At 38.8% G+C, this 26,674-nt stretch overlaps 1 protein-coding gene across 9 annotated transcripts in view; it reads left to right on the top strand.

Annotated features, from left to right (window-relative positions):
• tenm4 (teneurin transmembrane protein 4) overlaps positions 1 to 26,674 on the top strand; it is a 343,760-nt gene that overhangs the window by 81,268 nt on the left and 235,818 nt on the right. For 8 of the 9 annotated variants that reach the window (XM_061877993.1, XM_061877991.1, XM_061877992.1 and 5 more), the window contains exon 4: positions 11,020 to 11,196. The exons of the other annotated variant lie outside the window; for it this stretch is intronic. In XM_061877993.1, the coding sequence (XP_061733977.1) occupies positions 11,020 to 11,196 (177 nt within the window). The remainder of the gene's footprint in view (positions 1 to 11,019; positions 11,197 to 26,674) is intronic. 9 annotated transcript variants of the gene reach the window in all.

Below are 26,674 nucleotides of genomic sequence, written 5' to 3'. Positions count from 1 at the left end.
TACCGGAAGTCGCAGACGATGACGTCACATGTTTGATGGCTCCTCACATATTCACATTGTTTTTAATGGGAGCCTCCAACAAAAAGTGCTATTCAGACCAAGAAAACGACAATTTCCCCATTAATTTGAGTGAGGATGAAAGATTCGTGTTTGCGACGGACTAGAAAAAAGAAAAAAAAACGAGATTGCATTGGGACGGATTCCGATGTTTTTAGACACATTTAGTAGGATAATTCTGGGAAATCCCTTATCTTTCTATTGTGTTGCTAGTGTTTTAGTGAGTTTAATAGTACCTGATAGTCGGAGGTGTACGTCCACGGGTGTCTTGACGCGCAGTGTCTCAGAAGAGTCGACGGCAGCTATGGACGGGGCAAACTCAGCTTTTCTCCGGTAAGAAGCGACTTTTTAACCACAATTTTCTCACCGAAACCTGCTGGTTGACATTCCGTCGTGTTTCATGTTCGCTTGACCGCGCTCTGATCCATAGTAAATTTTCACCTAAAACAAGGAATCACCGTGTGTTTGTGTGGCTAAAGGCTAAAGCTTCCCAACTCCATCTTGCTACTTTGACTTCTCCAATATTAAGTGAACAAATTGCAAAAGATTCAGCAACACAGATGTCCAAAATACTGTGTAATTATCAATCAATCAATTTTTTACTTATATAGCCCTAAATCACTAGTGTCTCAAAGGGCTGCACAAACCACCACGACATCCTCGGTAGGCCCACATAAGGGCAAGGAAAACTCACACCCAGTGGGACATTGGTGACAATAATGACCCAGTGGGACGTCGGTGACAATGATGACTATGAGAACCTTAGAGAGGAGGAAAGCAATGGATGTCGAGCAGGTCTAACATGATACTGTGAAAGTTCAATCCACAATGGATACAACACAGTCGCGAGAGTCCAGTCCAAAGAGGATCCAAGACACAGCAGCGAGAGTCCCGTTCACAGCGGAGCCAGCAGGAAACCATCCCAAGGGTAGCGGACCAGCAGCGCAGAGATGTCCCCAGCCGATACACAGAGGGACATAGAAGAAAAAGAAAAGAAACGGCAGATCAACTGGTCTAAAAAGGGAGTCTATTTAAAGGCTAGAGTATACAAATGAGTTTTAAGGTGAGACTTAAATGCTTCTACTGAGGTGGCATCGCGAACTGTTACCGGGAGGGCATTCCAGAGTACTGGAGCCCGAACGGAAAATGCTCTATAGCCCGCAGACTTTTTTTGGGCTTTGGGAATCACTAATAAGCCGGAGTCCTTTGAACGCAGATTTCTTGCCGGGACATATGGTACAATACAATCGGCAAGATAGGATGGAGCTAGACCGTGTAGTATTTTATACGTAAGTAGTAAAACCTTAAAGTCACATCTTAAGTGCACAGGAAGCCAGTGCAGGTGAGCCAGTACAGGCGTAATATGATCAAACTTTCTTGTTCTTGTCAAAAGTCTAGCAGCCGCATTTTGTACCAACTGTAATCTTTTAATGCTAGACATGGGGAGACCCGAAAATAATACGTTACAGTAGTCGAGGCGAGACGTAACAAACGCATGGATAATGATCTCAGCGTCTTTAGTGGACAGAATGGAGCGAATTTTAGCGATGTTACGGAGATGAAAGAAGGCCGTTTTAGTAACGCTTTTAATGTGTGCCTCAAAGGAGAGAGTTGGGTCGAAGATAATACCCAGATTCTTTACCGTGTCGCCATGTTTAATTGTTTGGTTGTCAAATGTTAGAGTTGTATTATTAAATAGAGTTCGGTGTCTAGCAGGACCGATAATCAGCATTTCCGTTTTTTTGGCGTTGAGTTGCAAAAAGTTAGCGGACATCCATTGTTTAATTTCATTAAGACACGCCTCCAGCTGACTACAATCCGGCGTGTTGGTCAGCTTTAGGGGCATGTAGAGTTGGGTGTCATCAGCATAACAGTGAAAGCTAATACCGTATTTGCGTATGATGTCACCTAGCGGCAGCATGTAGATGCTGAAGAGTGCAGGGCCAAGGACCGAACCCTGGGGAACTCCACACATTACCTTAACGTAGTCCGAGGTCACATTGTTATGGGAGACACACTGCATCCTATCAGTAAGATAAGAGTTAAACCAAGACAGGGCTAAGTCTGACATACTAATTCGTGTTTTGATACGTTCTAATAAAATATTATGATCGACGGTATCGAAAGCAGCGCTAAGATCGAGGAGCAGCAACATAGATGACGCATCAGAATCCATCGTTAGCAATAGATCATTAGTCATTTTTGCGAGGGCTGTCTCCGTGGAGTGATTTGCCCTGAAACCGGATTGAAAGGTTTCACATAGATTGTTAGACGCTAAGTGTTCATTTAACTGCTCCGCAACAATTTTTTCAAGGATTTTTGAAATAAAGGGAAGGTGAGACACCGGTCGGTAATTTACCATGAGGTCAGGATCGAGGTCAGGTCTTTTAAGAAGAGGATGAATAACCGCTTTTTTGAATGCTAGGGGAACAGTGCCCGAGGAGAGTGATAAGTTTATAATATTTAGCACGGATGGACCTAATAATACAAAGAGCTCCTTGATCAGTTTCCCAGGAAGAGGGTCAAGTAAACATGTTGTCTGTTTTATTCCATTTACACGTTGTAACAATTCCTCTAATGTTATTTCCTCAAAACGAGAGAAACTATTTTGGAGGGCAGTATCCGCCGTATATACAATCGTGTCAGTGTTAATAGAACCCCGTTGTAGCTGGGACGCATTGTCTTTAATCTCCTTTCTAATGACTTCAATTTTCTTACTAAAGAATTGCATAAAGTCATCAGCTGAGTGGGTTGAGCTACTGGAAGGAATCCCTTGTTGGGTTAGCGATGCTACCGTACTAAACAAAAATTTAGGATCGTTTTTATTACGGTGGATGAGATTTGAGTAATATTTAGCTTTAGCTAAGGTAAGCATGCGTTTATAAGTTATTAAACCATCACTCCATGCTTGATGGTGCACCTCAAGTTTAGTCGTGCGCCATTTGCGTTCCAGCTTTCTACATAATAATTTCTGAGCTCTAGTTTCTTCTGTAAACCACGGGGTGCGCTTTTTTGGAGCCTTTTTTAACTTTAGCGATGCTATGTTATCAATGGTTTCGCGCAGGGCGTCGTTAAAGTTGTTAGTGAGGTTATCAATAGAGCCCACATACTTTGGGAATGGTGCCATTACCGAGGGCAGTAGGTCAGCAAGAGTTGTCGTTGTGGCTGTATTAATGTTGCGGCTGCTATAGCAGGTATTATTATTATTAGTTTGACGAACATGCGTCTGAACCTCGAATTTTATAAGGTAATGATCGGACAATACTTTAGTATACGGGAGTATCGTAACTTTGGAAACGGTGATGCCCCTGACAAGCACTAGGTCTATCGTATTACCGTTGCGATGCGTGGGTTCATTTATTATTTGTGTGAGACCACAGCTATCAATTACAGTCTGGAGCGCTACGCACGGTGGGTCCGATGGGGTATTCATATGGATATTAAAGTCCCCCATTATGATTATATTATCGGCGTGTGTCACTAGATCAGCAACGAACTCTGAGAATTCATTAATAAAGTCCGAATAGGGCCCTAGGGGGCGGTAGATAACAGCCAGGTGTAGAGGCAGCGGTGTGACAGACCTCATAGTAAGCACCTCAAACGATTTATATTTATTATTTATGTTAGGACTAAGGTTAAAGTTTTCGTTGTATATTAGTGCGACCCCCCCACCCCTTTTGAGCGGACGGGCAATATGCGCATGTGTAAAGTTAGGAGGACATGCCTCATTTAGCGCAAAAAAGTCGTTTGGTTTAAGCCAGGTTTCGCTGAGACCGATGACGTTAAGATTGTTGTCTCTGATAATATCATTAACTAACAACGTTTTAGGAGACAATGATCTTATGTTTAAAAAACCTATATTATAGGTTGTGGGCTGTTTTATGGAGTTTTTGATCAAATTATCCGTAGTAGCAATATTAATAATGCTGTGTTTATTATGCCCAGTGCATTTAGTATAGTTACGACCATATCTAGGAATTGATACGACAGGAATTTTCCGATTGTTTGATTGTTGCTTTGATAAACTGCACGCATCATGGTTAGCCACCTCAGTAACGGGGATTTTCCGATTGTTTGTTTGTTGCTTTGATAAACTGCACGCATCATAGTTAGCCACCTCGGTAAAACACATGCCCAACTCTGAAACACTCAAAGCAGAAAAAACTTGTTCTAATTTAACTGACTCCTTACCCAGACCAGTAGTCCCGCATTTTCCATCTAAATCCGTCTTCGGGATGGAGGAAAGTGGTGTTCTGTGGGGATTAGCCTTCTGCTTTGTTTTAAGCCCCGCTCGGCATCCGCGTTTCCGATCACACCGCTGGCGTCTGCTCCGTAGACGGCCCCCGCTGCTACTAGACTCCCCTGCTTCACAGGCCGCTGGATGTAGCCGCCGATGTATTCCCATGCTAGTTAGCAAGTCTAGCACGCAAGTGTCTATCAGTCCAAAACGGCCCGATTCGTCCACATCCAGAAGTGTCTGGCGGTCGTACGTGATCACAGAGTGACCACAATGCGAGCCAGCCATAAAGTTTGTGGAATTGTCCGGTATTTCTGCCAAATGTTCCATCTTTAGCAGGAGCTCCTCGAGAGCGCAGCCCGTCCGGGCGCCGCCATCTTGGATTTATGCGGTTAAAGCAGACGACTTTTAGCTGTGTGTGTGCAGCGCTCCTACTTCCTAAAAACCCGTGACGTCTTGCGTACACGTCATCATTACACGACGTTTTCAAGACGAAACTCCCGGGAAATTTAAAATTGTAATTTAGTAAACTAAAAAGGCCGTATTGGCATGTGTTGCAATGTTAATATTTCATCATTGATATATAAACTATCAGACTGCGTGGTGGGTAGTAGTGGGTTTCAGTAGGCCTTTAATGTTTAAGAAAACCTTGAAAGGTGAAATAACTGAAAATTATAAAATAGAGTAACAATTACTTTCATCTCATTGATTTTTTTTTTTTAACGTTGATGTTCCAGGCAATCTAATTTTTCAGTAAAGATATAGGATAGGCAAATATAAACTTTGGCTTCAGGCTATTCCTTTTTAGGGCATTCTATTTATTTTCTTTTCTTTTTGTGTATTAATGTGTATGATTGTTAAAGGCCTACTGAAACCCACTACTACCCACCACGCAGTCTGATAGTTTATATATCAATGATGAAATATTAACATTGCAACACATGCCAATACGTCCTTTTTAGTTTACTAAATAGCAATTTAAAATTTCCCGGGAGTTTTTTTTTTAAAACGTCGCGTAATGATGACGTGTACGCTTGACGTCACAGGTTGTCAGGAAATATGAGCGCTGCACACACACACAGCTAAAAGTCATCTACTTTAACCGCATAATTACACAGTATTTTGGACATCTGTATTGCTGAATCATTTGCAATTTGTTCAATTAATATTGGAGGAGTCAAAGTAGAAAGATGGAGTTGGGAAGCTTTAGCCTTTAGCCACACAAACACACGGTGATTCCTTGTTTAAAATTCACGGAGGTGAAACTTTACTATGGATCACAGCGAACATGGATCCCGACCGAATGTCAACCAGCAAGTTTCGCAGAGAAAATTGTGGTAAAAAGTGGCTTCTTACCGGAGATCAGCTGAGCTTGTGCTGCCGATAAAGCTGCCGATAAAGCTGCCGTCGACTTCTCTGAGACATTGGCGTCAAGACACCCGTGGACACACACCTTGTTGCGATCCGTGACTCGGATCTTCACATATTATTGTTTATTTTTCCATCTTTGTTCTTATTCTCCGTTTGATCCGTTTATTTCCCGTTTAGTCCATCACCATGGTTACTTATTAGTTTCAGCTGCTACTCCCGGTTCCTGCACACCTGTTCTCTGTTAATCACCTTCCCTTTATAAGCCGGCCTCTTCTGTTTATTCTTTCTGGGACTCTAGTTTGTTTTCACGCAACGTAACGTCAGGTATGCTTTTCTCGCTAGCTCATTAGCTAGCAAGCAAATCATCTTTGTTTTTACTTTTTATGCATTCATGCCAAGTCTTAGTTCTTTATATTTCCTAGCTTTCACGCTAGCGTCTTTTGTTTCCCTTTTTATTAGCTCCAGTGTTTTTGTTCAGAGCTCACCTTTTGTTAATACATTTGTTAGATCCTACCTTTGTTGTGTTCTTCGTTTGACGCATCCACGAGGGAATCAAACCCGGTACCACGATGCCGAACCAGCGTTACATACCTCTGACTATCAGGTACTGTTAAACTCACTAAAACACTAGCACCACAATAGAAAGATAAGGGATTTCCCAGAATTATGTGTCTAAAAACATCTGAATTTTTTTTTTTCACTTTTTTTTTTTTTTTTTTTTTTTTTTCTAGTCCTTTGCTATCAATATCCTCAAACACGAATCTTTCATCCTCGCTCAAATTAATGGGGAAATTGTAATTTTCTCGGTCTGAATAACTGTTTTTGTTGGAGGCTCCCATTAAAAATAATGTGAATATGTGAGGAGCCATCAAACATGTGACGTCCTCGTTGGCGACTTCCGGTAGAGGCAGGGCTTTTCTCCTAGCACCGAAAGTTGCGAACTTTATCGTGGATGTTCTCTACTAAATCCTTTCAGCAAAAATATGGCAATATCGCAAAATGATCAAGTATGACACAGAGAATGGACCTGCTATCCCCGTTTAAATAAGAAAATCCAATTTCAGTAGGCCTTTAAATATGTCTAATCTGTACTGTGAGTCTGGTCACACAAAATGGTCGATGGTTGATTATATGACCGAAATAAACTTATTTCATTCATTCAAGTGGACATGTGTGGTGGATGTAAGTTTGCACAGTTTTGCCAACTTCAACAGGCGAGTGAGAGCTGGCAGAAAAAGATCATGGTAGCGACTTTCTAACGAGACCGGTAATTAGTGACTCTGCGGGGAACACATCGTTAGCAGTCAGCAGATAGCATGCTGACGCCATTAACCGTTAAACGCCGCACTCGACGCTGAGCCGGGATGAAGTGTGAGCCAATCATTTCTTCTGCTCGTCTTCAAGCGTTAACAATACCCGTCTTGACCTCCTCTGCTTGTTTTGCACAATGGTGTCCATCACCAGTAGCTCACGACCGCGCGATAAAATCAGCCATTTTGTGTCCGCTGTACCACATTTAAAGGCATATGACATCATTAAGTTAGCGTACAAACTAGCGATGGCTACTGACTCCAGTACTTTTGGAGCCTCAGCCGTGTTTGCCTGCGAAACAGGGGCGAATTTAGTGTATACATTGATTGGTTGATTGATACTTTTATTAGTAGATTGCATAGTTCAGTACATATTCCGTACAATTGACCACTAAATGGTAACACCCGAAAGAGTTTTTCGACTTGTTTAAGTCGGGGTCCACGTTAATCAATTAATTGTACAAATATATACTATCAGCAAAATACAGTCATCACACAGGTTAATAATCATAGTATATACATTGATTTATATACATTATTTACAATCCAGGGGGTGGGATAAGGAGCTTTGGTTGATATCAGTACTTCAGTCATCAACAATTGCATCAACAGAGAAATGGACAGTGTAGGTCTTACTTAGTAGGATATGTTCAGCCAGCAGAGAACATAGTGAGTTCAGATAGCATAAGAACAAGTAAATACATTAGAAATACATTCGATTATTTACATTAGGTTATTTACAATCCGTGGACATGGGATGTGAATGGAGGAGGGTATTAGTAAAGTGTTGAAGTTGCCTGGAGGTGTTGCTTTAGAGCGGTTTTGAAGGAGGATAGAGATGCACTTACTTTTATACCTATTGGGAGTGCATTCCACATTGATGTGGCATAGAAAGAGAATGAGTTAAGACCTTTGTTAGATCGGAATCTGGGTTTAACGTGGTTTGTGGAGCTCCCCCTCTACAAGGGGAACATTATCACCAGACCTATGTAAGCGTCAATATATACCTTGATGTTGCAGAAGAAAGACCATTTTATTTTTATAACCGATTTCCGAACTCTAAATGGGTGAATTTTGGCGAATTAAACGCCTTTTTATTTATCACTCTCAGAGCGATGACGTCAGAACTTGACGTCACCCAGATAATAAAGCCGCCATTTTCTCAAACACATTACAAACACCGGCTCTAAGCTCTGTTATTTTCCATTTTTTTGGACTATTTTGTGGAACCTTGGAGACATCATGCCTCGTCGGTGTGTTGTCGGAGGCTGTAACAACACTAACAGGGAGGGATTCAAGTTGCACCACTGGCCCAAAGATGCGAAAGTGGCAAGAAATTGATGAAATTTGTTCAAAATACGAGGGTGTGGGGAAAGTCGAAGATATGGTCAGTCGTTTGTTCCGCACAGTTTACCGACGAAAGCTATGCTACTACAGAGATGGCAAGATTGTGTGGATATCCTGCGACACTCAAAGCAGATGCATTTCCAACGATAAAGTCAAAGAAATCTGCCGCCAGACCCCCATTGAATGTGCCGGAGTGTCTGCACATTTTACCGGCGATGCTTATGCAGACATAGCACAGAGATGTATGGATAACCTGCAGATGCATTTCCAACGATAAAGTCAACAAAATCACAAAGGTGAGTTTTGTTGATGTTGTTGACTTATGTGCTAATCAGACATATTTGGTCGCGGCATGACTGCCTGCTAATCGATGCTAACATGCTATTTAGGCTAGCTGTATGTACATTTGAAACTATATTTTCATCCAGCGTTTCCCTCCACCCACATTTAATGCCAAACAAACACTTACCAATCGACAGATTTAAGTTGATCCAGTGTCACAAGATGCGAAACTTCCAATTGTTGGTCTGCACATTTTACCAACGATGCTAAGGCAAACATGGCCGAATAGCGTCAATAGCTATTCGCTCAATAGCTTCAATTCCTTCTTCAATTTTGTTTTCGCTATCTGCCTCCATACTTAAACAATCCGTGTCAATACATGCGTAATCTGTTGAATCGCTTAAGCCGCTGAAATCCGAGTCTGAATCCGAGCTAATGTCGCTATATCTTGCTGTGTTATCCGTATTAGCATCACTGGATGACGTCACACGAAAATGGACAGTGACTTCACAGATAGCGAAAATCAGGCACTTTAAAGCATTTTTTAGGGACATTCCGGGATGGGTAAAATTTTGAAAAAAAATTCGAAAAAAAAAATAAGCCACTGGGAACTGATTTTTTATTGGTTTCAACCCTTCTGAAATTGTGATAATGTTCCCCTTTAGGGAAGTAGTTAGACATGTACTTCGGTATCAGGGAGGTGTAGCGGATTTTATAGACTAGGCTCAGTGCAAGTTGTTTTACTCTGTCCTCCACCCTGAGCCAGCCCACTTTGGAGAAGTGGGTTGGAGTGAGGTGTGATCTGGGGTGGAGGTATAAAAGTAACCGGACTACCTTGTTCTGGGATGTTTGGAGTCTAGATTTGAGGGTTTTCGAGGTGCTGGGGTACCAGGAGGTGCAAGTGTAATCGAAAAAGGGTTGAATGAGAGTTCTTGCTAGAATCTTCAAGGTGCTTTTGTTGACCAGAGAGGAGATTCTGTGGAGGAATCTCGTTCTTTGGTTGACCTTTTTGATTACCTTGGTTGCCATTTATCACAGGAAAGATTAGCCTCCAGAATGGAACCTAGGTAGGTGATCTCATCTTTCCTGGTGATAACAATGTCACGGATGTGCACGCGTATCCTATTGTGCCAGTAGAGATTTGGTAAAAGGGACAAAAGCATAGTGCAGGGGTCTCAGGCCCGCGAGACGTTATTTTGCGGTCCCCACCTTAATATGAAAGTTTAATGTTAGTGCGCCCCGCGAGTTTTGTACGAATGGCGCTTGACAGGGTTGTGTTATTTGGGTCCAAAATGGCTCTTTCAACGTTCTGGTTTGCCTACCTCTGCGTTAGTGGAAAAAGTCGGCAAGTGAGTGAAAACCACAGAAACGTTGCCATGGAGAAAAGGTTTATTCTTACGTGCCTGGCTACAGTAACACCCAGACACCAGTCCGTCAGTAATAACAGTCACCGATAACCTGGACAAAGAGCGGGCACGGCCGGACGGCTGTTCGGCCTGAATCTGACGATAGAGGCATGTGGAGGGGCGTGGTACACGCGTCCCCTGCGGGCAGGGCATGTGCAGGAGCTATCTAATCACCTGTCTCTTTATTAGCAGCGTCGGAGACCATGAAAGGGGTCTGACGAGGAGTGGATGCGCGACTTGCATGCGTTGATTTATTGATTGATCGAAACTTTTATTAGTAGATTGCACAGTACAGTACGTATTCCATACAATTGAAAATTGAGTGTGATGTAAGCTTAGACCTTTAATCCTACTAAATAGCTCTTAATCTTCCTCCCTTTATGCAATTTCAAATTACCGGTATTGAAATCAGTCTCCTCCATTTGGAAAATGATGACAGGGGAAGTGTCACTCGTGACGTCACGAGTTTGACCAGGCGGTAATACTAAGCATGCGCTAATTATTTTGGGACGTTAGTTTGACCCGGAATGTAATTCAAGGCAGGCGCATACTATATGCTTTGCGGCAATTCAAGGAAATACCGTATTTACATTTTGGGGCTGATATGGATCATTTTACTACATGACTTTGTGTTTGTCTGCCAGCTGAGAGAAAGATGTTGGAGACTGACAAGAGGGTTCAATCTCTTTCTTTCACTCCACTATCGATAACGCTAAAAGTTGTGTGACAATTCTGATGGAACTTTCATGAGATGTCAGAAAAGTTTGCAAAGGGAGCTAGCATGTCTTATGGAGCATTTTCATCCTAACCAGTAGGGGGCGCCACCAATGTAAGAATACATGGCCAAAGAACCTCAAACAGAACACTTGTTGACTCAGACTTGTTGCTTCCAGCATTTATTTTTATTTTTATTGAAATCAACATCAGATAAGTGTGTGTGTGTGTGTGTGTGTGTGTGTGTGTGTGTGTGTGTGTGTTTCATGTGTTGTCTCTGCTTGTGGTCTTGCAGGTCCACCGCCGCTCTGTTCCTCCTCCTCCTCCTCCCCCGTGGAGCAGCCCCCCTTCCCTCCCCCTCGCATTGCTGCCAATCAGAGCCCTGGGGGGTTGCTAGGTAACAGTGACTCTGAGGATGAGTTCGGTTCATTCTTAGTTAAAGCTGGCTCAGGGAACACGTACGTCGCTGACGGTGAGTCCATAACTTCTGCTGCTCTCTGGGGGCGGGGCTTCTTGGTCATGTGGTGCTACAGGTGGGAGGCAGGAAGGCAGATTAGACACTGCCCCAAGGCATGCTGGGTATTTTCTGAAGCTGCAAAGTTCACAGCTTCTTCAAGGAGATATAGGTTGTCGTTTTCTTGTTCTTATTATTTTTCTTTTTCTTCTTAATTATCTTTGTCTTCATCGTCTTCTTCTTCTTCTTCTTGTTTTTCCTTTTCTTTTCCTTTTTCTTCTTCCTTTTCTTTTTTCTTCTACTTTTTCTTCTTCTTTTTTTTCTTTTTCTTCTTCTTCTTCTTTTTTTTCTTTTACTCTTCCTTTTTCGTGTTCTTCTTGTTCTTATTTTTCTTATTTTTCTTTTTTTCTTCTTTTTCGTCTTCTTCTTTTCTTCTTCTTCTTCTTCTTCTTCTTCTTCCACATCTCCTTTTTCGTCTTTTTCTTCTTCTTTTTTCGTCTTCTTCTTCTTCTTCTCGTTTGTCTTTTTCTTGTTTTTCTTTTTCTTGTTTTTCTTCTTCTTATTCTTCTTTTCTTTCTTTTTATTTTCCTTTTTCATCTTCTTCTTGTTGTTGTTGTTGTTCTTCTTCGTCTTATTTTACTCTTCTTATTATTATTATTATTCTTCTTCTCCTTCTCCTTGTCCTTGTCCTTCTCCTTCTTCTCCTTCCTCCTCTTCTTCTTCTTCTTCTCCTTCTTCTTCTCCTCCTTTCCCTTCTCCTTCTGCTCATTTCCTTCTCCTTCTTTACCTTCCCCTTCTTCTTCTTCTTCTTCTTCTTCTTCTTCTTCTTCTTCTTCACCTTCTCCTTCTCTTTCTCCTTCACCCTCCCCTTTCCCTTCTCCCTTCATCTATTTCTCCTTTTTTTCTCCTTCTTTTTGTCGCCTTTTTATTTTTCTTCCTATTCTTTTCCTCCTCTTCTTCTTCTTTGTGTCTTAGGTCAGACTAGTCTTGTAGCAAAATTTTTGGATACTTTTTAAAACAAAAGACGTTTTTATTTGAAGAGAACATTTTCTACTACATGAAACATGAGTTCATTATTGCAAGTAAAGAAAGATGCTGTAATGTTGCTAGACATTTTATTTTGTCAACATTAGTTATCCACTTGTTCATTTCCTGTTAATATCTGCTTACTTCCTGTCTTAACATTTCTGGTAAAATGTAATATTCACTTATTCTTGTCTGATACTACACATTTGGGTATCGATCCGATACCAAGTAGTTACAGTATCATACAACGGTTGTAATTAAAGTCCTAATGTGTCCAGGGACGTGCTGTATTTTATAACTTTATTAACAATACAAAATGGCAAAATATTTTGTGATGATGAAAATATCAGTGAAATCATTGTAATATCAACTATATACGGCTCATGTACTTGGTATCATTACAGTCGATGTCTGTGTAGATCCATTCATATTTTTACATTGAGGAGAGCTAGCTTGTTGTTAGCGGTTAGCTATTGTAAATTCCTACGTTGTGTAGTGAAGCATGTTTTGCTATTCCTCGTCCTCCAGCGTCCTCCAGTACTTTTAAGAAACATACTTAATTTGTCGCCAGGGAGGCCAGGATTAGTGATTTAGAAGCAGCTAAAACACTGTGGATGGACATTAGCCACTAGATAGCTAGCTAGCTATATTATAAAGCAGCGCTTGCAGAGCTTCTGTGTTTAAATCTTCACCTTTTTTCAAAGCCATTCTCGCTCCTCTGTCCCCACACTGTTTCTGCTTGTAAGTGCTCTGTGTGTGTTGACTCACATGTTCCTGGGTTCAAATAACCATGAAAAAAACTAAGTACCAATACTTTTCAAAGACAGAATAGTACTAGTCAAACGCAGCCTCTGGAGTGAGGTTCGATGGATGGAGGGATGGATGTCATTGTTGATTGGTCCTATCCCACTTAGCTGTGACCAGCAGAAGCATTGTTGTTGTCTAAAGAAATGGTTTTGTACCTAATTGGACTGTGAGCGCCCTCTCGAGGGCGGCAAAAAAATGTGTGTGGAGAGGAACGTGGCCTGCGGGCCTGCCGCCGAACGGGGTGTTGTCAGGACCGGCCTCAAAGACAGCGACAGGTGCGTAGATGGCCCAGGTGGGCCTCATTATCTAATCACCTGTCGCCTTTATTAGCAGCAGCCGTGATGAGACAAGTAGCTGGAGGTGCTTCTCAGCGGACACAGGGGAGAAAGACAGTGTGCTGGAAAGCAAAAGACTTTGCACTATTATATGAAAATAAAACAGTGTAATACACGGAATTCCTGGCTCTCCTGGCTGTGTTTGGTGGTGTGAAAAACCCACTAGAGGGCAACCTCTATAATGTGTTTTTCAGCTGTGGTCTGTACGGACCTTAGAGATACTGAGTTGTAATACACTTTTCCACCACTTGTGACAGTAATCAAACAGAAGAAGTCTGGAACAATAAAAGAAAGGAAATGACAGGATGTTTTCTTCTAATGGATTTATTACAATCTTTGCAAGTTGGGTAATGTTTGCTGTGGTCTGGAACAAAACGGTAATGTTTACTGAGGTCTGGAACTAAACGGTGACGTTTGCTATGGTCTGGAACAAAATGGTAACGTTTGCTGTGGTCTGGAACAAAATGACAACGTTTGCTGTGGTCTGGAACATCATGTCTTAAAAAAATTATCAGATGTGCAATGTTACATACAGATAATGTGTCATGAGACACCCAAATATAAATGAAATACACAGAAGACATAAGTAAAGGAAATTAAATATACCTACAAACGAGGCGTAATGACGCAATATGTACACACAGCTAGCCTAAATAGCATGTTAGCATGGGTTAGCTTGCAGTCATGCACTGAACAAATATGTCTGATTAACACTCCACAAAAATCAATAACATCAACAAAGTTCACCTTTGTGCATTCACGCACAGTATAAAAGGTTTAGTGGACCAAATGAGACAAAGAAGGATTGGCATAAAACACGTCTTCCAGTGGCAGCGTTGGAGAAAGTTGTACATGTACCCAAACTGTTGCGTCACAGTCCCCACAACTACGGTGCATTCAAGGACTGGCGAAATTAATAGGACAAAAGGTGCTGGCCAAATACTGTTGTCAGTGAATCATAAACACAAACATATTAAACAGTGGACTTTCTTACAATTACGTTTGTGTCATGTTTTTCCTTCTACATAAACCATATCAAAACTAAAATATAATCTATTTTCATACACGTTTTAAAAAACGACAGGGAGCCACTTGGGCGGCACTAACAAGCATCATGCGACCCTTTGTCTACTTTATGTCACCTTTTGTGCTTTAACACAACTTTTTTTGTGTTTTTACGATAGAAGAAACGTTCAATGATAGCTAGCGTTAGCTAGCCAATTCGCTATTGTCAGATAGCAACAGACGAATGGGATCGAATGCTGGCAAAACATTGGGAAGTTAGCGCCCTCTAATGGTGCGTTCATTTTTCCTAGGAAGCTGGGATTTCCCAGTTCCTACTCAGATGATGGCTACTGAGAACAATATAGACTTGTATAATATATGTTGTTAGCACCTGTGTTTAGTTTTTGTATCACTAAATCGGCCAAATACGATGTATTGTTGCATGTTTATGTACGATAATGTTACTAACATTTCTATGTGTGGTGCCTGTGTGCTACAGGCTAGCAATAGCATCTGTTTCCAGTTTGAAGGTTGCATAAAGAGTGTTTACATTCCCATCAGTTGTTAGGTAAGGAAGTAGTTGGTTAGTTTGTTGGTTAGTTAGGTAGGTAGCTGGTTATTTAGCTATTTGCTAGGTAGGTAGGTACTTGGTTATTTTGGTAGGTAGGTATGTAGTTAGTTTGGTAGGTAGTTGGTTAGTTAGCCATTTGCTTGGTAGCTATGGAGTTGGTTAGTTTGGTAGATACATAGGTAGTTGGTTAGTTTGGTGGGTAGGTAGGTAGGTAGGTAGGTAGGTAGGTAGGTAGGTAGGTAGTTGGTTAGTAAGCCATTTGCTAGGTGGGTATGTAGTTGGTTGGTCTGGTAGGTAGGTAGGTAGGTAGGTAGGTAGGTAGGTAGGCTGTTGGTTAGTTTGGTAGGTTGATACGTAGTTGTTTGGTTTGGTAGGTTGATATGTAGTTGGTTAGTTTGGTAGGTAGGTAGCTGGTTATTTAGCTATTTGCTAGGTAGGTATGTAGTTGGTTAGTTTTATAAATGGGTATTTAATTGGTTAGTTTGGTAGGTAGATATGTAGTTAGTTAGTTTGGTAGGTAGTTGTTTAGTTAGCCATTTGCTTGGTAGGTATGTAGGTAGTTAGTTTGGTAGGTAGATATGTAGTTGGTTAGTACGGTAGGTAGGTAGGTATGGGTTGTACTTGTATAGCGCTTTTCTACCTTCAAGGTACTCAAAGCGCTTTGACACTACTTCCACATTTACCCATTCACACACATTCACACACTGTTGGAGGGAGCTGCCATGCAAGGCGCTAACCAGCACCCATCAGGAGCAAGGGTGAAGTGTCTTGCTCAGGACACAATGGACGTGACAAGGTTGGTACTAGGTGAGGATTGAACCAGGGACCCTCGGGTAGCGCACAGCCACTATCCCACTGCGCCACTCCGCCCCAAACTAAGGTAGGTAGGTAGGTAGGTAGGTAGGTAGTTAGTTAGTTAGTTGGTTCGTTAGCCATTTGATAGGTAGGTTTGTAGTTAGTTGGTTTGGTAGGTAGTTAGATAGTTAGCCATTTGCTTGGTGGGTATGTATGTTCGTAGATGGTTAGTTTGGTAGAGAGGTATGCAGTTGGTTAGTTTGGTAAGTAGGTAGTTGGTTAGTTAGCCATTTGCTAGGTTGCTATGTAGTTGGTTAGTTTGACGGGTAGGTAGGTAGGTAGTTGGTTAGTTTGGTAGGTAGATATGTAGTTGGTTGGTTTGGTAGGTAGGTAGCTAGTTATTCAGCTATTTGCTAGGTAGGAATGTAGTTGGTTAGTTTTGTAAATAGGTATGTATGTGGTTAGTTTGCCAGGTAGGTAGTTAGTTAGTTAGTTAGTTAGTTAGTTGGTTAGTTAGTTAGTTAGCTAGACAGGTAGCTAGTTAGTTAGTTAGTTAGTTAGTTAGTTAGTTAGTTAGTTAGTTAGTTAGTTAGTTAGTTAGTTAGTTAGTTAGTTAGTTAGTTAGTTAGTTAGATAGGCAGTTGGTTTGTCAGCCATTTGCTTGGTAGGTATGTAGTTGGTTAGTTTGGTAGGAAGTTGATTAGTTTGGTAGGTAGGTATGTAGTTGGTTAGTCTGGTATTTAGGTACGTAGTTGGTTAGGCAGTTGGTAAGTAGTTGCTTTGCTGTTATGTAAGTAGCTGGTTTATTAATTAGTTGGCTAGGTAGGTAGGGAAGTAGTTGGTTTATAGTTAATAAGATAGTTCGGTGTTAAGGTAGGTATGTAGTTTCTTAGTTTTTTAGTTGGTTAGGTAGGTAGGTAGATAGGTATATAGTTGGGTAGTAGCTTGTTAGTTAATTACTTGGTTAATTATGTTAGTAGTTGGTTAGGTATTTAAGTACGTAATTGGTTAGGTAAGTAGTTGTTCTTTCAATTGTTTAGTTAATCATGTAAGTAGTGTTAGTTAGTTAGTTAGTTAGTTAGTTAGCTAGTTAGTTAGTTAGTTAGTTAGTTAGTTAGTTAGTTAGTTAGTTAGTTAGTTAGTTAGTTAGTTAGTTAGTTAGTTAGTTAGTTAGTTAGTTAGTTAGTTAGTTAGTTAGTTAGCAAGCAACACAACTTCAAAGGTTAAAGATGGATTATTGATGAAATGTTTAGTAAAATGTCAGGAATGTGAAAAGTATTTACATTTTGGGGCTGATGCAGATTTTACTACATGACTTTGTACGTAAATGCTACATGGCTAGCAATAGCATCTCTGTCTCTTCCCTGCTTGAAAGTAGCAGAATGAGTGTTAACATTCCCATTCGTTGTTTACATTCAGTTGTTTTTATTTGTAAAACCATTGATTGACAACCATGGATCACCTTTCAACATGTTTGTGCTTGGCGGAGGTAATGACTATTAATTAATAATGCCGGTCCTTGGAATGTTGTTGTTTTTTTTATTCAAAAAGCAACAAGAACATATTTTATTTGCATGAATTCTGATGTGTTTAGTGCGTTTATGAATTGATGTTCAAAAAGAGGAATTTTCAGTATTCATGTAAACGTCAAAGTCCAATCAAGAGTGGAATGTTTGCACTTGAAACACGTCTACTAACTTACCTTGAAGGAGGTTAGCGTTCTATTCCCAAATGGAATAAATTCATTTATGTCCACAAATTTATGGACTAGATGTTATCAATGGGTTGGTGTTGAACATGTTTGAATCGGTTGAAAAATGTTGACATAGTAACAGTAACTAATTTGTATTTCTGACTTCCGGAAATTTCTGGAAAACCGGGAAATTTATATGAAAAAAAAAAGAGGAATGATTTGATGGTGGAATGGTGGGAATTGTTTTAAAAATGTGGACAGTATGGGACAAAATGTGAAAATAGGGCTATGGAAAACTAAGAACTCCGGAAATTCCGGGAATTTTTTTGAACATGGAAAATGATAGTTTGATTGTCCAAGGTGAGTGGATTGTGTGGATGTTGGAACAAATTTGGTTCAAATCGGATGAGAAATGCAACGTTTGTGTATTTCCCATTCATTCTCAATTGGTAGAAAATCCTGGAAAGTCCAGGAAAACCGTTAATTTTGGTAAAGGGAAAACAAGTTCAATCTGGGAAGAGTAGTGTAAGTGGATGGTTGAATGGTCAGAATCTGGTCAAATATGTTGCAAAATGTTGAGAATGTTGTATATCGCAGAACTCTGAATGTGTCTATTCAATGGGAAATTCTTGGAAAATTAGGAATTTCAGGAAAGCAGCGATTTTTTTTGTAATATTGATACTTGCACTATTGTCCTAGATCAGGGGTCGGGAACCTTTTTGGCTGAGAGAGCCATGGAAGCCAAATATTTTAAAATGTATTTCCGTGAGAGCCATATAATATTTTTTTAACACTAAATACAACTAAATGTGTGCATTTTTATGCAAAACCAACATTAGGGTACAACACATCTGATATTCTTTTCGATAACATTTTTATTATGAAGCTAACTAATAATGAATAAAATACTACTTACCATTCTTGACTTCTTGAACAGGTGAGGTAGAAAACGGATGGATGGATAAAAATGCATGAGAAATTTTTTATATATTGAATGTTATTTTTAACACCGATTACCAGTGGAATTATTCATTATCTTATTGTGTTAAGCAATGTCAGCTAAGATTTATCTGAGAGCCAGATGCAGTCATCAAAAGAGCCAGATGCTCTAGAGCCATAGGTTCCCTACCCCTGTCCTAGATGATATGAAGGGGTTGGTCCTGGAATGTTTTGAAACGTTTGAAAATGTTGCCTTAGCTGGAGGGCACGGGGGTGGCACTCTTTGATGCTCTTTAGCTAACAATGGCCCCCCTTTGCATTTGTATTGTGTTAGCATAGCCTGGGGCTGCCAGCTGGAGACTTCTTCAGTTCCACCTTTCCTTCCACGCCAAGGACACCAGCCTGCTAGCGTGCTAAACTAACGTTTGTGGTGGAAAGGATTGTGTACCTTATAGTCGCGTAGCTATAAAGTTGTCAAGAAGGCTAACGTGCAAACAACAGCAAGTCAAGTAAGGAATTGTATGAGATTTAAATGTTTACCCAAAAATTAATTAAATGTAATACTAACATATTAGCATGCTGACACTAAAATGATAGCGTCACGTAACAGAAAGTGTACCTTTTAGTCATATAGCTACAAGGTTGCCAATAAGGCTAACATGCTAACAACAAAGAGTCAAGTAACAAATTGTATGAAATTTAAATGTTTGCCTAAAAATGAACTAGATGTAATACTATGTATGACCATGTTAGCATGCTAACACTGGAATGATAGCGTTAAATAACAGAATGTGTACTTTTTAGTCATATAGCTACAACGTTGTCAACAATGCTAACATGCTAACAACAAAGAATCAAGTAACAAAATATATCGGATTTAATTACTTGTAAATAAGCTAAATGTAACACCATGTATGACCATGTTAGCATGTTAACAAGAAAAATATACTGTCAAGTAACAGAATGTGTAGCTTTTAGTCAAATATCTGTAAGTTGTTAAGAATGCTAACATGTGTGAAGTACTCAGAATGTGTACCTTTTAGTAATATAGCTACAAAGCTTTCAAGAATGCTAACATGGTAACAACATTTTGTCAAGTAACGAAATGTGTCATAATTAAGTACCTAAGAATGAGCTATATGCTAACATGAACATAATGGTGTCAAGTATTCAGAATGTCTACCTTTTAGTCATTTTGCTACAAAGTTGTCAAGAATGCTAACATGCTAACAACATAATTTCAAGTTACGTAATAAGTGTCCCGTGAGTTGAAGGAACGTTTTAGTTTGAAGAGCATGTAAAAAGCCCAAAAGGTATTTTATTGTGTAATAGTTGATGCTAGCAGCGGTCAAGCTAGCAGGTGTCTTGGTGTCACATGACTAGGTGTCACATAACGCAGCGTGCATGTTTCTTTCGTCTCGCCTTTTCATCGGGCGCAGTTTGTAAAGGAGCCCCGCCCCCTTTTGTGTCTCTGGCCTTTCACGGTGGCCCTTGGCTTTTTCTCCTGGGGGACGGGGGGCCGACGCCACGCTGAGTCGACACATTGGAGATACGGGGGGCCAGGGGGCCGAGCCCTGCAGCAGGTGGCACCTGGCCAGGCTGGAATGTTGTGACAGGGGGCGGGGCTTAAGAGACTCTAAATAAGATGTCAATCCCCCCCCCCCCCCCACGGCAGAGGTCACATGACCTCCAACACACATCAGAAGAAAGTCTTTCGGGGAAAAGGCGCCACAAATTAGCCATGTGTGTGTCGATACGGCCGATAACAGATCCTAATGCTCTGATATCGATTCTCAAATCAAAATATTTATACTTTCTTTCGGGGGTGTCCTAACTTTTTCCACTAAAGGCCACAGTGATACGTGTGCGGGGCCATAGTCATATTTTAAAAATTAAAAGATGCTAAAAATAGATATATTTATTTTAAAAAAAATACTTTGTAGTATTAATGACTGAGTATATAATTATTATTCCTTATTAATTAAAACATTTTTTTTTTTTTTGCTATTTTTCCTTAAATGCTTAATGTTTTTCCCCATGTAAAAATAGAATACAATTTATTATTATACATTATTGTATCAGCATAACTAGTAGGGCTGCGAATCTTTGGGTGTCCCACGATTCGATTCAATATCGATTCTTGGGGTCGCGATTCGATTATACTGTATATCGATTTTTTCGATTCAACGCGATTCTCGATTCAAAAACAATATTTTTCCGATTCAAAAGGATTCTGTATTCATTCAATATACAGGATTTCAGCAGGATCTACCCCAGTCTGCTGACATGCTAGCAGAGTAGTAGATTTTTCAAAAAAGCTTTTATAATTGTAAAGGACAATGTTTTAATCAACTGATTGCAATAATGTAAATTTGTTTTAAATATTATACGAACCAAAAATTGGATTAGGAGAATGTCATGTGGTCAGATGAAACCAAAATAGAACTTTTTGGTATAAACTCAACTCGTCGTGTTTGGAGGAAGAGGAATACTGAGTTGCATCCCAAGAACACCATTCCTGGATTATTTTTTCACATTCTGTCTCTCACAGTTGAAGTGTACCTATGATGAAAATTACAGACCTCTGTCATAATTTTAAGTGGGAGAACTTGCACAATCGGTGGCTGACTAAATACTTTTTCGTCCCACTGTATATATAATGTTATGTATAACTGCCTGTACATACATATTAATGTTCAGTTACACATTTCTCATCTTTATTATGTTGTTGGGCCCTGCGATGAGGGGGCGACTTGTCCAGGGTGTACCCCGCCTTCCCCCCGATTGTATCTGAGATAGGCACCAGCCCCCCCCCCCCCCCGCTACCCCAATGGGAATAAGCGGTAACAATGGATGGATGTATTATATTGTTGTACTTTTTCTAAATAAATAATTCAATAGATAGTATTATTTGTTTATATTTGCAAATCCTTTTCAACCCATATTCAGTTGAATGCACTACAAAGACAACATATTTGATGTTCAAACTCATAAACTTTATTTTTTTTGCAAATAATAATTAACTTAGAATTTCATGGCTGCAACACGTGCCAAAGTAGTTGGGAAAGGGCATGTTCACCACTGTGTTACATCACCTTTTCTTTTAACAACACTCAATAAACGTTTGGGAACAGAGGAAACTAATTGTTGAAGCTTTGAAAGTGAAATTGTTTCCCATTCTTGTTTTATGTGGAGCTTCAGTCGTTCAACAGTCCGTGGTCTCCGCTGTCGTATTTTACGGTTCATAATGCGCCACACATTTTCGATGGGAGACAGGTCTGGACTGCAGGCAGGCCAGGAAAGTACCCACACTCTTTTACTACGAAGCCACGCTGTTGTAACACATGGCTTGGCATTGTCTTGCTGAAATAAGCAGGGGCGTCCATGATAACGTTGCTTGAATGACAACATACAGTATGTTGTTCCAAAATATGTATGGACCTTTCAGCATTAATGGTGCCTTCAAAGATGTGTAAGTTACCCATGCCTTGGGCACTAATACTCCCCCATACCATCACAGATGCTGGCTTTTGAACTTTGCGCCTATAACAATCCGAATGGTTATTTTCCTCTTTGTTCCGGAGGACACCAAGTCCACAGTTTCCAAATATAATTTGAAATGTGGACTCGTCACACCACTGAACACTTTTCCACTTTGCATCAGTCCATCTTAAATGAGCTCGGGCCCAGCCAAGCCAGCAGCGTTCCTTGGTGTTGTTGATAAATGGGTTTTGCTTTGCATAGTAGAGTTTTAACTTCCACTTACAGATGTAGGAACCAACTGTAGTTACTGACAGTGGTTTTATGAATTGTCCCTGAGCTCATGTGGTGATATCCATTACACACTGATGTCTGTTTTTGATGCAGTACCGCCAGAGGGATCAATGGTTCATAATATCATCGCCTACGTGCAGTGATTTCTCCAGATTCCCTGAACCTTTTGATGATTTTACGGACCATAGATGGTAAAATCCCTACATTCCTTGCAATAGCTCATTGAGAAATCTTGTTCTTAAACTTTTGGACAATTTGCTTACAAATTGGTGACCCTCAGCCCATCCTTGTTTGTTAATTACTAAGCATTTCATGGAAGCTACTTTTATACCCAATCATGGCACCCAACTGTTCCCAATTAGCCTGCACTCCTGTGGGATGCTCCAGATAAGTGTTTGATGAGAATGTCTCAACTTTATCAGTATTTATTTCCACCTTTCCCAACTTCTTTGTCACGTGTTGCTGGCATGAAATTCTAAAGTCAATGAATATTTGCAAAATAAAAGTTGTTTATCAGTTTGAACGTCAAATATGTTGTCTTTGTAGCATATTCAACTGAATATGGGTTGAAAATGATTTGCAAATCATTGTATTCCGTTTATATTTACATCTAACACAATCTCTCAAATCCTATGGAAACCGGGTTTGTATATTGTATTTTTATTTTGGAGACTTGTTGATGTTTTAGGTCAGTGAAGTCTAAACTTTTTCCACCTGGGGCCATTTTGATATACATATATATTTTTTTTTTAAATGCTAAAAACATATTTAAACATAAAAATTTTAGTTATAGGTGACAGTATACTAATAATAAAGTATATTATTATTTATTACTTTAAAATGTCAGCGTTTTATTATTAAATTTGGATTTTTTTTGCTCTTTTTTTTGTACATTTTTACTGTTGTTTTTAAACCTTTCTATTCAAATAGTAGCTCTTTTTTAAATTATTTTATTAATTTCCTTTTTTAACGGTTTAAAACACAATTTTTGTGTACTTTGTATAGATTAGTCCTCTATTGTATTTGTTTTTATTATTCATACCACTGCCTCAATATATTTTGCTGACAAAACACACATGTGAAAGTTATGCTAACACTAATGCTAATGCTACACATAGCAGCCCTAAAGGACAGTTAGTCTAGAATGCTCTTTAAGGTTGTTTTATGTTGCACTTGGTGCATAAAACTTGTTGTTTGTTCTGCAGGCAATATTTGTTGCTGACAAACACACAAATGAAAGCAGTTATGCTAATGCTAATGCTAAACATGGCGGTGCTAAAAGAAAGTTAGCCCAGCCTAGGTGCAGAAAACTAGTGTTGCCGTCCTAGTACATTAACTCCCGTTATGATCTTTAAAAAAGCTTCATGCTAACCACAACGCATTTGGACCACATCGCCCCCGTGAGATGCTAGCTATAGATTTCCTGTCAGCGCCCGCCGCTGCCTTAGCGAGCGCAAGACAGGCGCTGCTGCCGGGCGCTTTCTGTACGCCGTCTGCCTCGCATCCATCAGGGCGCTAGCAGATCTGTTGAGGGAGGCGGGGCCGAATAGCAACATACATGGCTATGCTAATGCAACATACATGGCTATGCTAATGCAGTTAGCATGCTACACCTGCATGAATAACACTGTATTTTATACACCATATGTACACACGTACGTATTTATATATATATATATATATATTTCCTCCTCTCTAAGGTTCTCATAATCATTAGTGTCACAGACGTCCCACTGGATCATTATTGTCACCGATGTCCCACTGGGTGTGAGTTTTCCTTGCCCTTATGTGGGCCTACCGAGGATGTCGTGGTGGTTTGTGCAGCCCTTTGAGACACTAGTTATTTAGGGCTATATAAGTAAACATTGATTGATTGATTGATATATATATATATATATATATATATATATATATATATATATATACACATACATATATATATATATATATATATATATATATATATATATAAATATATATTTAAATACATATATATATATATATATATATATATATATATATATATATATATATACATATATATATATATATATGTGTGTGTGTGTGTGTGTGTGCGTATACAGTATATATATATATATATATATATATATATATATATATATGTGTGTGTGTGTGTGTGTGCGTATACAGTATATATATATATATATATATATATACATATATATATATATATATATATATACAGAATTGTGTGTATGAGGAGGCCCTGCGATGAGGTGGCGACCTGTCCAGGGTGTACAACACCTTCCGCCCGATTGTAGCTGAGATAGGCACCAGCGCCCCCCGTGACCCCAAAGGGAATAAGCGGTTAGAAAATGGATGGATGGATGGGTGTGTATGAGTAGTATGAGAAGTATGAGGAGGTGTGTACTGATGTGTACTGATGCATGTGTCTGAAGATAAATTATTTTTTTGTGTGAATAGTTTGCAGTACTCAGGCGTATTTGTACCTTAGAGAGAAGCGTGTGAAATGGTGGGTCTTTCGTCACCAAGTTATATAACTATATAATTACTAGTAATCAGGGGAATTGTGGTCGTTTTTTGTTTCTGGGATCTTCATTTTTCTTTTATAAAATATAAAATGAAAATCAAACAATTTGTAAACATTTTGTTTTTGCATTTCAACACCACAAAAAGAAAAACGTTTTATATGAGTGTGTATATATATATATATATATATATATATATATATATATATATATATATATATATATATATATATATATTGAGCTATTTAATTGTTTGGAGCAGTATGAAGAGACGTGTACTGATGTGTACTGATGCACGTGTGTGAAGATAAATTAACTTTTTGTGTGAATAGTTTGCAGTACTAAAAAGTATTTCTACTACTGAAAGAAGCGTGTGAAATCGTGGTCTTTTGTCACCAAGTATTTGTCTTCTTTTGTCTTATAATTAATGAATCTTCTTTTCACCGAACGTTCATTTCTCTTATCGTCTTTGAACGCATCACCATGTGACTTTTCATTTATCTTTGGCTGTGTCTTCAATAGTACTACGAACCGTGTATTTATACTTTATTAGTTCTATTAACTGTGCATTTATACTTTAGTAGTACTCCATACTGTGTATTTATACTTGATTAGTACTACTAACTGTGTATGTATACTTTAGTCTACGACTAATTTTGTCTTTATACTTTATTAGTTCTACAAACTATGTATTTGTTCTTTATTAGTACTACTAACTTTGTCTTTTTACTTGAGTTGTACTACTAACTTTGCATATATACATTAGTCTTACTACTAAATTTGTCTTTATACTTTAGTTGTACTACTAACTTTGTATGTATACTTTAGTTGTACTACTATCTTTGTCTTTATACTTCAGTTTTAGTACTAACTTTTTATTTATACTTTAGTATTACAACCGATTGTGTATTTACACTATATTAGTACTAAAAATTGTGTATTTATACTTTATTAGTACTACTAACTTTGTATATATACTTTAGTTGTACTACTGACTTAGTATGTACACTTAATTAGTACTACAAACCGTGTATTTATACTTTATTGGTATTACTAACTTTGTCTTTATACTTTTGTTGTACTACTAACTTTGTCTTTATACTTCAGTTGTAGTACTAACTTTTTATTTATACTTTAGTTGTACTTCCAACTTTGTATATATACTTTTGTTTTACTACTAACTTTGTCTTTATACTTTAGTTGTACTACTAACTTTGTATATATACTTTTGTTGTACTACTAACTTTGTTTTTATACTTCAGTTGTAATACTATCTTTTTATTTATACTTTAGTATTACAACGAATTGTGTATTTATACTATATTAGTACTAAAAACTGTGTATATATACTACTAAATGTGTATTTATACTTTATTATTACTACTAACTTTGTATATATACTTTAGTTGTACTACTGGCTGTATATGTATACTTAATTAGTACAACAAACCGTGTATTTATACTTTATTGGTATTACTAACTTTGTCTTTATACTTTTGTTGTACTACTATCTTTGTCTTTATACTTTATTTGTACTACCAACTTTGTATATATACTTTTGTTTTACTACTAACTTTGTCTTTATACTTTAGTTGTACTACTAACTTTGTATATATACTTTAGTTTTACTTCTAACTGTGTCTTTATATTTTAGTTGTACTACGAACTATTTATTTATACTTTAGTTGTACTACTAACTTTGGCTTTGTACTTTAGTTGTACTACTGTCTTTGTCTTTATACTTTAGTTGTACTACCAACTTTGTACATATACTTTCGTTTTACTATTATTTTGTCTTTATGTTTTAGTTGTACTACTAACGTTGTATACGTACTGTAGTTGTACTACTAACTTATATACTTCTATTTCACACTTGAACTATACTGTACTCTTTTTGACTTAAAGTCCTTTATTATACTCATAGAAGTACCTCTATTTTACTTGTATTATAATACTATAAACCTAAAAATCCTATGACTTTAGATACCTGTCACCATCTTAGAAGAAGGCTAACTTTTCCTATGTCAGGCGCCAGCGCCCC

The sequence above is a fragment of the Nerophis ophidion genome, linkage group LG18, assembly GCF_033978795.1.
Source record: "Nerophis ophidion isolate RoL-2023_Sa linkage group LG18, RoL_Noph_v1.0, whole genome shotgun sequence".
In the NCBI taxonomy this organism is placed as follows: Eukaryota; Metazoa; Chordata; class Actinopteri; order Syngnathiformes; family Syngnathidae; genus Nerophis; species Nerophis ophidion.
Note: the sequence above shows the minus strand (reverse complement) of the source record. Positions and strands in the feature narration are given on the sequence as shown.